This window comes from Petaurus breviceps, unplaced genomic scaffold (genome assembly GCF_028583685.1).
Source record: "Petaurus breviceps papuanus isolate PSGF00001 unplaced genomic scaffold, PetGlider_PUasm1.0 90845, whole genome shotgun sequence".
Lineage (NCBI taxonomy): Eukaryota > Metazoa > Chordata > Mammalia > Diprotodontia > Petauridae > Petaurus > Petaurus breviceps.
The window spans coordinates 22,433,191-22,445,884 of record NW_027187359.1 but is presented as its reverse complement, the minus strand read 5'-3'; the positions used below and the strand labels follow the sequence as shown (position 1 = coordinate 22,445,884).

General features: G+C 41.1%; 1 protein-coding gene across 1 annotated transcript in view; it reads right to left on the bottom strand.

The window, feature by feature from the left end:
• PLCG2 (phospholipase C gamma 2) overlaps positions 1-12,694 on the bottom strand; it is a 164,432-nt gene that overhangs the window by 148,015 nt on the left and 3,723 nt on the right. The window contains exon 2 of the mRNA XM_069072238.1: positions 6,261-6,522. Within this exon, the coding sequence (XP_068928339.1) occupies positions 6,261-6,453 (193 nt within the window). The 5' untranslated portion in view covers positions 6,454-6,522. The remainder of the gene's footprint in view (positions 1-6,260; positions 6,523-12,694) is intronic.

Below are 12,694 nucleotides of genomic sequence, written 5' to 3'. Positions count from 1 at the left end.
TCTAACAAATATACATAATTAAACAAAACAAATTCCCTCAGATGCTGTATACATACCTATGTATATATATATATATATGCATATGTAAGTATATTATATGGAAAGATATGTATAATATACACCCACATAAAATATACACACATCTCATTCTATACCCTAAATCCTATACTCCTCTGTAATAGCATGTTTCATCATCAGTCCTATGGAATAATGAATGGCCATTGTATTGATTACAGTTTTCAAAACTGTTTTTACAATATTGTTGTATAACATGTTCCCTTGGTTCTGCTCATGTTTTTTTTCTTCATCAGTTTATGAAAGTCTTCAAAATCATTCATTTTTATAATACTGATGTTATACTATGAATTATTCTCATGGTTCTGTTCATTTCACACTACATCAGTCCATATAAGGATTTCCATATCTCTTTGAAATCATCTATTTCCTCATTTCTTACAGCATAATAGTACTCCTTCACATTTATAGAACACAACCTACACAGCCATATCTTCAATTCACGGACATGCCCTTAGCTTCCAGTTTTTTGCCACCACAAAAAGAGCTATTATAAATATTTTTGCTTGTTAAGAACTCTTTCCTTTTTCTCTGATCTCTTTTAGGTAAAGATCTAGCAGTGTTATGTATAGATGGGTTGAAGGGCATGTACCACTTAGTAACTTTTTGTGTATAATTTCAAATTGCTTTCCAGAATGGCTGTCTACTAACAGTGCTTCTATTTTCCCATAGCCCCCCCAATATTTATCACTTTCCTTTTTTGTCATCCTTGCCCCTCTAATAGGTATGATGTAGAATATCAGAATTGCTTTAATTAGAACTCATTTGGAATTTTTTTTTTATTTAGCTATACATTGTCTGAATTTCTTCCCTTAAGAACTATCTGTTCATATCCTTAGACCATTTATCAATTGGCATATGACCTAGATATAAAAGGCCACATCATAAACAAATGAGAGAAATGTAAAAAAACCATCAAATCTATGAATAGGAGAAAACTTTATGACCATAAAGGAATAGGGAGGATCAACGAAGATATATTTTTGCATGAATAAATCTAATAAAGCTAAGAATAAAGGGGAAATAATTAACTGGGGGGAAAAAATACTTACAGCAAGTTTCTCTGGTAAAGGTCTAATTTCCAAGACACATAAGGAATTGATCCAAATTTATAAGAGAAAGATCCAACTCCTTCATTTTCCAGATGAGTATACTGAAGTCCAGGATAAGTGACCTTTTCAAGGTCACTCTGGTCCTAAAGATCAAAGGTGAAATGGGAACCCAGGTTCTGCCATTCCAAAGCTACTGTTCCTCCAACACACCAAGTTCATGAAAGCATTCCTAACTATAGTCATCACCCACCTAGAAACCAAGATGAGCCACAAATTTCCTCAGAAAAGCCTAACCTGAAAATCTGGCAATCCAACAAGGTGTGAAAAAGGAGAAGTTAAAAATATTCACTAAGAAACTAGACTAAGTCAACACCTGCTGAAAGATGACAGGGTCCTAAGATCTCTATGCAACCACAACAAAATAAGCTTCAATTCTTCACTGTATGCCAATTTCAGATAAGTGCAAAATCATGGTTTTCCTGGCTTGTACACAGCTCATATGTGACATAACATTTTTCTACCTTTAACAAGGCCAGAGAGGTCATAGGGTCTGATGTGGTATGTAGAGAGCTGGCCTATGGGTCAAGAAGGACAAAGTACTCCTAGCATCTAAAGGAACTATTGTGAACCTGCTTTGTATAAAATGTAAATATCATGATCTCAACAAAACTCATCAGTCAGCTCTGGCAAGTTCCCAATGAACCTGTTTATGTGACTTAGTTACACATGGGTATGTATGATGGACTGAGCCATCCCGTGACTGGCTTCTTCTGTATCAGTCTCACTCAGTGCTGGAGATAAGACGCCAAAACCCTGCTTCTGTTTCTCCTTAGCCACAATTCCCTCTTCTACTGTTCTACTTGATGGCCAGACTCTAGACTAAGGTGGCATCAGTCCATCAGGAGAATGAGAGCCACTACATCTGACTAAAATTAGAGCACAGAAGAGACTTTGTCACCTCTGGCCACCTGGGCCTCAGGATGAGGCAAAGGGAGGCTGGTGGAGTCACTCAGGCAGTAAGCATTTATTCAATGTTTACTATGTGCCAGACAGACTTGAAACCTTTGAATCTGGCCTCAGGCACTTGCTAGCCGTGTGACATTGGCCAAGTCATTTAACTTCCCTTGAGCCTCAGCCTCCTCATCTGTCAAATAAGGCCTCTAAGGTCCCTTCCAACTTCAAATCTCTAACTCTATTAGGGGTCAGTTTGCAGAGGAAGCTCATTTGTCAGTGCCAGCTGAACGGACAGCCCCCAATCCATTCCTTCGGATCCCACAACCAGAGAATACTGTGCCTTGTCCCTAGAAGATTCTGGTGCTCTACTCTGTCAGGTCCCGCTGTGTGAGGGGGAGGGGGCACACAGCTAGAACACACCCAGGGAAACTATAACACCTCTCACGTTTCAGGTGAGAATCAGATGGAAAATGGAGGTCGATATTTGGATTTTCACTTCACAGTCACCCTGGCTACAGCCCATCTATTCTATATACAGCAGTGAGAGGCAGAAGAACTACAAACTATGTTTCCTGTCCACCACCCCAAAATGTGGGGCTTTACATATAGAAGCAAAATCTCCCCTCCCCCCACTCACACACTTAAAGCAACAGTGGCTCTCATTCCTTAAGGAGGGAAATGTTTTTCTCACAGCAAGTTTCGGAGTTTGGATAGGAGACCAAGGTGCAGCACCCCAACTCCAGAGAAGGAAAACCAGCCTCAAAAGTAATCTGAAAGCCCTAGAAAAACAGGGAAGTCTATGTAGGGGAAGTTTTCTTAGTCTTTTTAACTGAGGCTTTAATAATGCCATTCCATAGGGGCAGCCAGGTGGCTCAGTGAGTAAGAGCACCGGCCCCAGTGTCAGGATGACCTGGGGATCAAATCCGGGCTCAGATACTCAGCACCACACCCAGAAATAACTGGCCATGTAACCTTGAGCAAGTTACTTAACCCCAATCGCTTAAAAAAAAATAATAATGCCATTCCTGCCAAATTTCCCACCTAATGCAGGGAATCAAGAGCTATTACTAGAGAAAGAAAATAAAATAATTGCAAATGCCACCAGTAAGCCCAGGTTTAGGTGCTAAGGATCTTAATTCCAGAGAGCTGATGGTAAAACCTACTTTTTTCCTCTCAGCAGGGAAGTGGTGGGCTACAGATACATAATGGGGCATGTACTGCTAAACATGGTCAGTGCGCTGTTTTGTTTTGTTCCTTTTCTTTACAAATCTATTTATTTAAATTTTTTATTTATTTTTATTTAAGGGGTTGTACAGGAAGGGAGTCAATGTGAAACAACAGGGAAATTTTCTAAAGCATTGTTTTAAAAGAATGGGTTGGATTTCCCAGGTTGGGCTGCCTGAGATTCATTTTTAGCCCGGCTGATAAATTTCTCTCAACTGCCCATTAAGAAATTCAGAACTAGAAGGAAGCTTAGAGTACATCAAATTCAGGAGCTTCAATTTACAGATGAGGAAACTGAGGCCCAAAGAAGTTATTAAGAAATTTGCACAGGCTCACTCACAGGGATAGTAAATGACAGAGCTGGGGCTCAAACCCAGGTTTCCTGACTCCAGGTTCTGGGCTCTGTCCTTCAATGCCTCATGTCTCTTTAGCCAGAGTTCAAATCCTTGCTTTCACACACTGGCATGCCATGGGTGCTCAATAAATGCTCACCTGAGGCCTACATACAGTAATAGAGTTCTATATTAAGGCTGACTCCAAGCCTTGATGAAATCTGAGAGTCTCAGATCCATGTAACCTTGGGCAAGCCTTCAGCATAATTACCCTTCCAGAATACAGAGTGCATCACCTTCTGAAGACCCCCCAGCTTCACAGGTTTATAGATCTAAGCAATGGAAAAAAATTCAGAGTGGGGTGTGCTGGTAAATGTTCAGAACCTGACTCTCAGGAGAAACAATACACTACTCTAAGTTTTATTTTCATTATAAACATTTCTCCATTACTTTCTTAAGCATAAAAAAAACTGACAAAATAATAAACCAAGTCCTGATTTGTAGTATCTGCTGATTTCTAAGGTGTAAATACTCCCACTGAAATTTCACAATTGGCTCTTGTAACCATCCAAGAACACCACTGCCTCAGAAGCCATCTACTCATCAACTCTACTCACTGTACATTGAGGAAACTGAGGGCAAGAGGAGCTAAGGAAATTGTCCAATGGCACATGGGTAGTCGATGTCAGAGGTGGGACTTGAGCCCAGGTCCTCTGGCTCCAGAGTCAGTACTCAGTCCAGAACATCCCCCCTCAGAATCCCAGGACACCTCACCTTGCAACCAGAGAATACAAGCCAATAGTAATCAAAACCAAAACCAAGAGACTTCCTGTTGATTGCCTACCTTGCCTCTTCACCATAACATGAAGGTGAGCTCAAGCCCATGCAAACAGAGTGCAAGTTCCAAGGAGGACCACCAAGCTGAAGAGGTTGCCGTGGCAACACTAGAGATGGCCCACATGTCTGTCACCTGAGCACCAGCCTAGCTAAGTGCAGAGAAGCTCAGCCCCTAGAGCTGGCCATCAGATGCTATAACATAGGTAGCAAATCAACTGTCACCACACATAGCGTGTCCCACATACTCACACACACACAAACAACCATGCATTTAAGATAAAGGACTTCTGCTTTTAAGATGTCTGGGACTACCCTATTACCCCACAGATCATCAAGGAGGAACTAAATAAAAAGGAAAGCCCCTGACACATAAGACATGCTCAATAAAGGATTGTTGAGTGACAGAATTAATCCCTTAAGGCCTCTTACTCTATTAAACTAGCTCCCGTAGTATTGCAACCTGTCAGAGGGCAGTGTGAAATATAGCAATAGCTGCCAGTCCAAACGTCACTGAAATAATGATAACAATGAGAGCTAGCATTTATAAAGTCCTTGAAAGATTCAAAAAGCACTTAACATGTAATCTAATTTTATCTCATCTGATCCTTATAACAATCCTGTGAGGCAGGCGCCATTTTGCAGAAGAGGACAATGAAGGCCCAGAAAGGTTAAAGTGAGCTGCCCAGGGTTGCAAAGCTAGGTGTCAGAGAGATCTGCACTCAGGCCTTCCTGACTTCAGGTCCAGCCCTCTATCCACCATGAGGAGGAGGATGATCCCCGATGGTCCAAAACATCACACAGGGCTCCACCTCCTACTGAGGGTAAAGACTCACAATCTTTCACTGTGGACTATAATAAGAAAAGTGAGAAATGTGTCTCTTTAGAAGAGACATACAGTGGAAAGCATGCTTGATCAGAGTCAGAATGACTGGGTTCAAATCTCAGCTCTCTGCTTGTGTAACCTTGGGCAAGTCACTTAACCTGGGAGGGTAGGAATTCGTATCCTAGCTGTTAGAGCTGGAAGGGAACTCAGAGGTCATCCAACACCCATATTTTACAGAGAAGTAAACTAAGGCCCAGAGAGGTTAAGTGGCTTACCCAGTCACACAGTTACTATCAGAGGTGGGATCTGAGGCTGTATCATTGGCCTCCAGAGCCCGTGCTCTTGCCAATGTATCTCAATGTCACATGATAACCTCTAAAGTGCCTTCCAACTCTTAATGTACGATCCCATAATCTGACCTATGTGATGACAGGACAGTCATTTCACCTCTCTTGGTGTCAGCTTCTTCATCTTTAAGGACCTCTAAGGTCCTCCTGGTCATAAACCCATCATCTTATGAGTCACTGCTCTGTTCAATCAAGTGAAATCCACTAACATAAGTTTTCTTAAAGAAAAAGTGAACTGGCACTACAACCCAGGAAGTAAAACAGACCTTCCTTTCACATGAAAAAGGCTCCCTGACCCAAATTTCACAATGCCTGCCATCCAGTGTTCTGAAACTCCTTTCAGTCTCTTGCATTAGGTAGGGGTGTCCAAACTGACCTTCTACCCTCCACTCTGAGCCCCTGTTCCAGATGAGAAGCATCAAATAAAGTACCAAAATGTCTCCATTAGTGGACAAAGGCTTCACAGAGCCTTCAGCAAAGTAAGTTTCCTCCTCTCTTTGACTCAGGCCACATTCCTAAACAGCAAAGAGCCTGGAAGCCATCTAGTCAAAGCTGGTGAGAAATGAGGGACTTTTTCCAAGATCCTGTTTGACCAGCCTTCTGGGCAGATACTCACAGAAACCTTCGATCTTGTCAGCCGTCTTGCTCCAGGCCACCTGCCTGGTCTCTGTGATGACCTGGACTGTCCTCCTCTCAGGGTTAGACTTCTTGAGGCTAAACAGGGTCATGACAGTTCCTAGTTCCAGAGTCCGCTTGATCTGACTTTTCTCATATTCAGGAAGTGTGTCTAAGTTGATCTTGGTGGTCATTTTAAATGAAACTCTTCAAAAGACGAAGAAAATGAGGAAAAAGGAAAACCAGGCTACTTCTTTGATGGGCTAGAAAAAGAAAAGGGAAAATAGTCATTGGTCTATGACATGTCTTATAGAATGCTATATTCTGTAACTGTTCTCAAATTCAATTTTGTGGGAAATTAACAGAACAAGATGGGTTACCCTGATTTAAGGCCAAGATTCTAAAGCCCATGTCTCACACTCACACCTGATTATTTCCAGTTCATCTGGACATAGTTGTTTATACCATGTTTCCCCGATAAGACCTATCCCGAAAGTAAGCCCTCCCCTTACTGTGTAAGATTCCTCTAAAATAAGCCCTCCCCCGAAAATAAGCCCTATTGAGATTGCTACTGTAGTGAAGGTGATCCCCTGAGCTACACGCTACATTATGGTACCCTCTGTATGCACCGTCTCCCCCCCCCCCCCGTGAAACGCACGCCGCGCTCTGAGCTGCATCCAATCAGAGCTGCAGCAGTGAGCGCGTCATCCTGTTCTTCCCCAATAATTTGCTTGCTGGCGCCATTGAGAGCAGTGCCACGGAGGAGAGCTGAGGCAGGACAACATAAGCCCTCCCCTGAAAATAAGCCCTCTGGTGTTTTTCTTTCCAAAAAAAAATAAGACAGTGTCTTATTATCGGGGAAACACGGTATGTTATCTCCCCCATTAGACTATGAGCTCCCTGAGAACAGAAACTTATCTTTAGTCTTTCCCTGTATCCCCAGGGCTCAGCAGGCACTAAATAAACTCTTTTTATTTTCGCCTATTGGGGGGGGGGGGGCAATTGGCTTGCCGAAGGTCACATGGCTAGTTTTTATGTTAATCTGAGGCTGGATTTGAACTCAGGTCCTCCTGACTCCAGGGCCGGTGCTCTATTCACTTCGCCACCTAGCTGCCCCAATAAACGATTCTTGACTTGACTGATGACAGCCCTCTCTCTTAGGGGAGTATTCAAGGGTTCAAATCCTCAGCAGAGTAACTAAGGGTAACAAACCAGTGAGAAAGTAGGTAGTAATACAAGGTAGTGTAAGCTGGTCAGAGCAGTATCAATCCTCAATGAAAGATTATCTCCTAACTTTGAATAAGCAAATCAACCCGCTTAATCACAAAACATTATAATCCAGCCACTTCTCAGGACAACTATGTTTGTTTCTAAGGTAGAGGAACTATTTCCATCATTTTACATTTGTACAATGTGAGCACCTTGAGCATGAAGGTCATTTCCCTTTTTGTTTTGCATCCCCAATCTCCAGAACTGCGGCATACAATAGGTGTCTAATCAATGCTTGTTGATTTATTAGATTTAAAAAATGCTTCAAAATCTGGAATTGAAAGTTTTAAAATCAAATATTCAAATATGTATATATATACGTGTGTATGTATATATATTTATATACTATTATTAATATCATCTTATATGTAATTGGGAAATAAGATATACAGGCACTGAGGTATAGAGATCCACTGGAAAAGTAGAAAGGGGTATGGGAGAAAATATGGGAGAGAGCAGATTGGAGGAGGGAATATCCTGTGGGACTGCTGTTTTGGGGCAGTGGGTAGGGGAAAAACAGGGAGAAAATTTGTAACTCAAATCTGCCGGAAACAAATGATGTAAATCAGAAGTTAATAAAGCATTAAAAAAAAAAATGCTTCAAAAGCCTTCTCTACAGAGACTAGGCTACTTAAAGTGCTCAAGTCTACAGGAAGGGCAGTGTTGGTCTCTGAAAGAACTGACTTAATATTTTATTATCACGAACATGCAGAATGTGTTTGGGAATTGAGACAATACAACAATCTATCACCATGGGGATTTCTCCTTTATTAATTAATATGTCTGATTTTAATTGTGAGAAGCAACTTGACATAGTGAAAGAAAACTGGCCTCAGAGTCTGCAAGACCTGCCTCAGCTACATACTGGTCTTGTGGCTCTGGGCAGTCATGTAGCCTCTCAGTGATCCCAGGCAAGACTCTCTAAATGTGTATATTGCAGCAGAGTTGCCCATCTGTATTGGTAGAGAGTTTTCTCCTCTGGGAGTTCCCTATACCAATGAAATCATTTGACCCACCAGAACCAGTAAGCAACATCACCAAAGACCAGCTCAATTTCAGAGTCTTAAATATATTCTTCCTCCTCAAATTACTGTGTAAATATGTAGCTGTTAACTTGGTGTGTCTTCCCAGTAGAATGTAAGCTCCTTGGGGGCAAGGGCAGTTTTTCTATTTTGCCTTTGTTTCTTCAACACCTAGTCCAGTGCCTGACATGTTGTGGCTATCAATAAGTGTTTGCTGGTTGAATGGCAGATTAAATTGATTGGATTAGCTGCTTATTTTTCCTTTGAGCAATTTTTTCAGGCCTCAATGAAGTCAACATAGGATTATTAGGGCTAGCCTTAAATTCTACCTCTGATACATACTTACCAGGGAGTAAGTCTCTTACTTCTCAGTGCTCTAGAGAAAGTAGTGACCTGATTTTGGAGAGGGAGTTCCCTCACCTGGGAGCTCCCCCGCCCTGTACCAGTGAAATCACAGGTCCAATCCCTGGAGTTCCCTATGTCAATTACATCACAGGTTCAGTTCAGTCCCTAATCTCTCCCTCGGCATACTGAAATGGCTCTGGAGCCACATCTAACCCATTTCCTTTCTAGAGCAAATTGTCACATTTTCAGTGTGAGTATTAACACCTCAGAAAGCCACAAAGAAGGGCTCGATTTATTGTTTTGCTAATTGTCTATACCCGAAAATGTATTCATAATGCAGATTAAATTTAAAAGTGTATGTGTATACATCCACCCACACCCCAACCCAGTTGTTAAACATTTACCAGAATACCCCAGTCTATAATCATTGATTTAATCCCATCTGTGTTCACTCTGTTCATTTCCAAGTGGGAGAGAAAGAAGAGAGAAACATGGAGAAATAGAAATATGTCACCATAAAAGGAGGTGGGGAGTAAAAATCTATCACAAGAAAACAACAAAGGTGGACCGGAGAGGAAATAGCACAAAAAGCAGGGAGCAGAAGGGGCCTGACCCCATATTACAGTAAAGACTCCAAATGGTAAAAACCAAAAGGTGCACCTGTCACAGCGTGTGAGGAAGCCATTTGGGGCCAAGGATAAACATTCCCTTCTAGAACATAAAAGAAGTCATTCCAAGTGTTATGGAAATTTATGGGTCAGCCCCAAAGCCACAGCCCTCCATTTTATTAATTATTTAATTCAGTTTAATTAAATTGAATATTGCTGATATTTAGCCCATTTCTAGGAATCCCATCCTGGCACCTGGCCATAGTATTGCTCCATGTAGAATGTTTCTCTTCCCTCTGGAAAGAAAAATTCTGTGGGGGCAAGAACCACATCACACAATTACTCTGAGTCCCTGCCATGATGTTTACATAGAAAGCTCTCAGTTAATACTTATTAAATCAAATGGTCCCTTCCTTCCACTTCCCTAGGTTCCCAGTCACTGACACCAGAAAGGCCTCAGAAGAAAACTCTTGATAAAAGCCCTGGAGAGAATAACCTCAGACCAACATGTAAGGGACATAGAACAAAATAATTTTTATAGAGGGAGAACTTGTCTGTTAATTCATTTAGTTCTTTGTTAATAAATTCTAGGAGTTTAAGTAATATTTTACTCCTTGTTTTATATTTGGATTTTCCTCCTGGTTGTTTGGCCAATATTACTGGCTTTTTATTATTACAAAGTCTTTTTTTTTTTCCTTAAAAAAAAAAAAGCCTTTGGGGCAGCTAGGTGGTGCAGCGAATACAGCACTGGCCCTGGAGGCAGGAGGACCTGAGTTCAAATCCAGCCTCAGACACCTGATCACACTTACTAGCCGAGTGACCTTGGGCAAGTCACTTAACCCCTATTGTCGTGCCCCCCCCCCCCAAAAAAAAAGAGCCTTTGATAAGTGAGGTCAGTTAGGCCTCTCTCAACAAAGGAACTACTTTTGCCCAACAACAAAAACATCACCTCCACCAGAAGAGACAGAGAAGGGTCCAGTCAGAGTCTAGTCATGAGGCTACAGAATGACTTAATACTCTCCTACACATGAAGGATGGGTGATCTGTCAAGCTATATTTCTGGTGATGACAGGCCAACAGGAAAAAGTTTAATGTATCAAGAAGGAGCCTAGATAAAACATTCCAAAGGTTTCCTCTATGTTATCATGACCAAGACAACCTCTCTGAGTCTCCGTTTTTTCATCTGTAAAATGGGGATAATAATACACACACATACCATCCATCTTACAGAATTCTTGCAGAGTTTTGACATCCAGAGGCAGATAAGACCTGAAAGATTATCTGGCCACCAAGGCTATTAACCTGGAGTCCATGAACTTGGTTTAAGTGTTTTAATGACTTTATTTCAATATAATTGGTTTCCTTTGAAATCCTATATATTTCATTTTATACTCTTAAACTATTCTGAGAAAGGGATCCATGACACACACAAAAAATGTTAAGAATCGTTAGTCTTGTCCAACTTCGCAAACCAAGGACCACAAGTATGTTGCCAGAGGTTACTCAGGTTCTATCAGGGACAAAATTTGAACCCAGGTCCTCTGACTCCTGTAGGAATGCTCTAGCCCATGACCCATCCTAAGCAAAAGAGCTAATGTGTAAAAAGCACTATTAAAATACCAATTGTTACTTTTATTGTTACTGTCAGTTAGCAAGGCAAATTCACTATTTAAAAAAATGACAGATTTCTATCATTTTCTCCACAGCACACAGTACAAAGAATACTGCCAGCTCTAATCCCAGTGAACTTCCCCTTCCTGCCCTCTCTGATCATCAGATCATCTTCACTGCCAAAGAGCACCAAGAGCCCTACTAGGGAAAAGGGGAAAAGACAGTAGACTCCACGTTAGCCTACTGGTTCTCTACAGCCGAGTTTAAACGAACCGAGCACTACCTTATCTGCAATTTATAATTGCCCAGAGCATCAAGTGTTAAGTGATTTGCCCAAGGTCACACAGCATGCATGTGTCATAGACAGGCAAAAAACAAAAACACCTGATAAATAAAAACTCCTTTTAAACAAGCTAGGCAGAAATTGGCAGATAAGTTTCAGATTACCTTGAAATCTCTCTAATTCTGTAATAATACTCAAAGCCTGGTCTGACAGCAAACCAAACAATTATTTGGTGAGGAACCAGCCTGAACAGGCCTTCTCCCTCTCTCCCTTGCCAGGAAGTCAGCCCAGACTCCATCCAGAGTACAGAAATCTATAGGGACTCAGCATTACCTCTTGTTATAGAGTTCATAGCAGATCTTCTCCCCAACAAATAAGCAACTAACTGTTACCTCTTGTCCAGAGATAGCCAGAAAATTAGGCTGAGAGGTTCTAGTCCCACTGACTCTTTTGTTAAGCAAAAAATTGTTAAGGTTCCAAAGACATAACCATCTTCATAACATTTCAGTCTTTTTTAAAACAGGACAAATTTGAATTTGCAAGATCTTTTTGTTCTCTACAAAAAAATATTATCACATGACAATGTTGTTGTGTATTCATTCATTCAGTCGTATTGGATTCTTCACGATCCCATAACACACTAGGCCCTCCTATTCTCCGCCATCTCCTAAATTCTATCTAAGCTCATTGTTCATTGCTACCATATAACAATATGTAGCAGCAAAGCTGGCAATGGTCCAAGTGAAATAATAACAATAATAGCAGGTCACAGCATGGTATTAGTGGAAAAGTGCCAGATTTGAAGTCAAAGGACGTGGGTTCAAATTCTGCTCTGATACTTATTACCAATGAAACCTCAGACAATTAATTTCATCTGGGCCTGTTTTCTCATGTGTAAAATGATGGGCTTGGTCCCTTCCATTTTTAAATCCCATGATCCTAATGCTTAAAGCAAACAGGGGTTCTTAACCTTTTCCATGCTATGGATCCCTTTGGCAGTCTAATGAAAGCCATGGACCCCTTCTCAGAAAAACATCCTTAAATGAATAAAATAAAATACATAGGATTATTAAGGAAAACCAATTCTACTGAAATACAGTTATCAAAGTATTTTTATTTTTTTTATAAATTTTTTTTTTTTTTATAAATTCACAGAATGGGGCGGCTAGGTGGCACAGTGAGTAGAGTGCTGGACCTGGAGTCAGAAGGCCCTGAGTTCGGATCCGGCCTCAGACACTTCAGACACTTCTCACACACACACACACACACACACACACACACACACACACACACACAC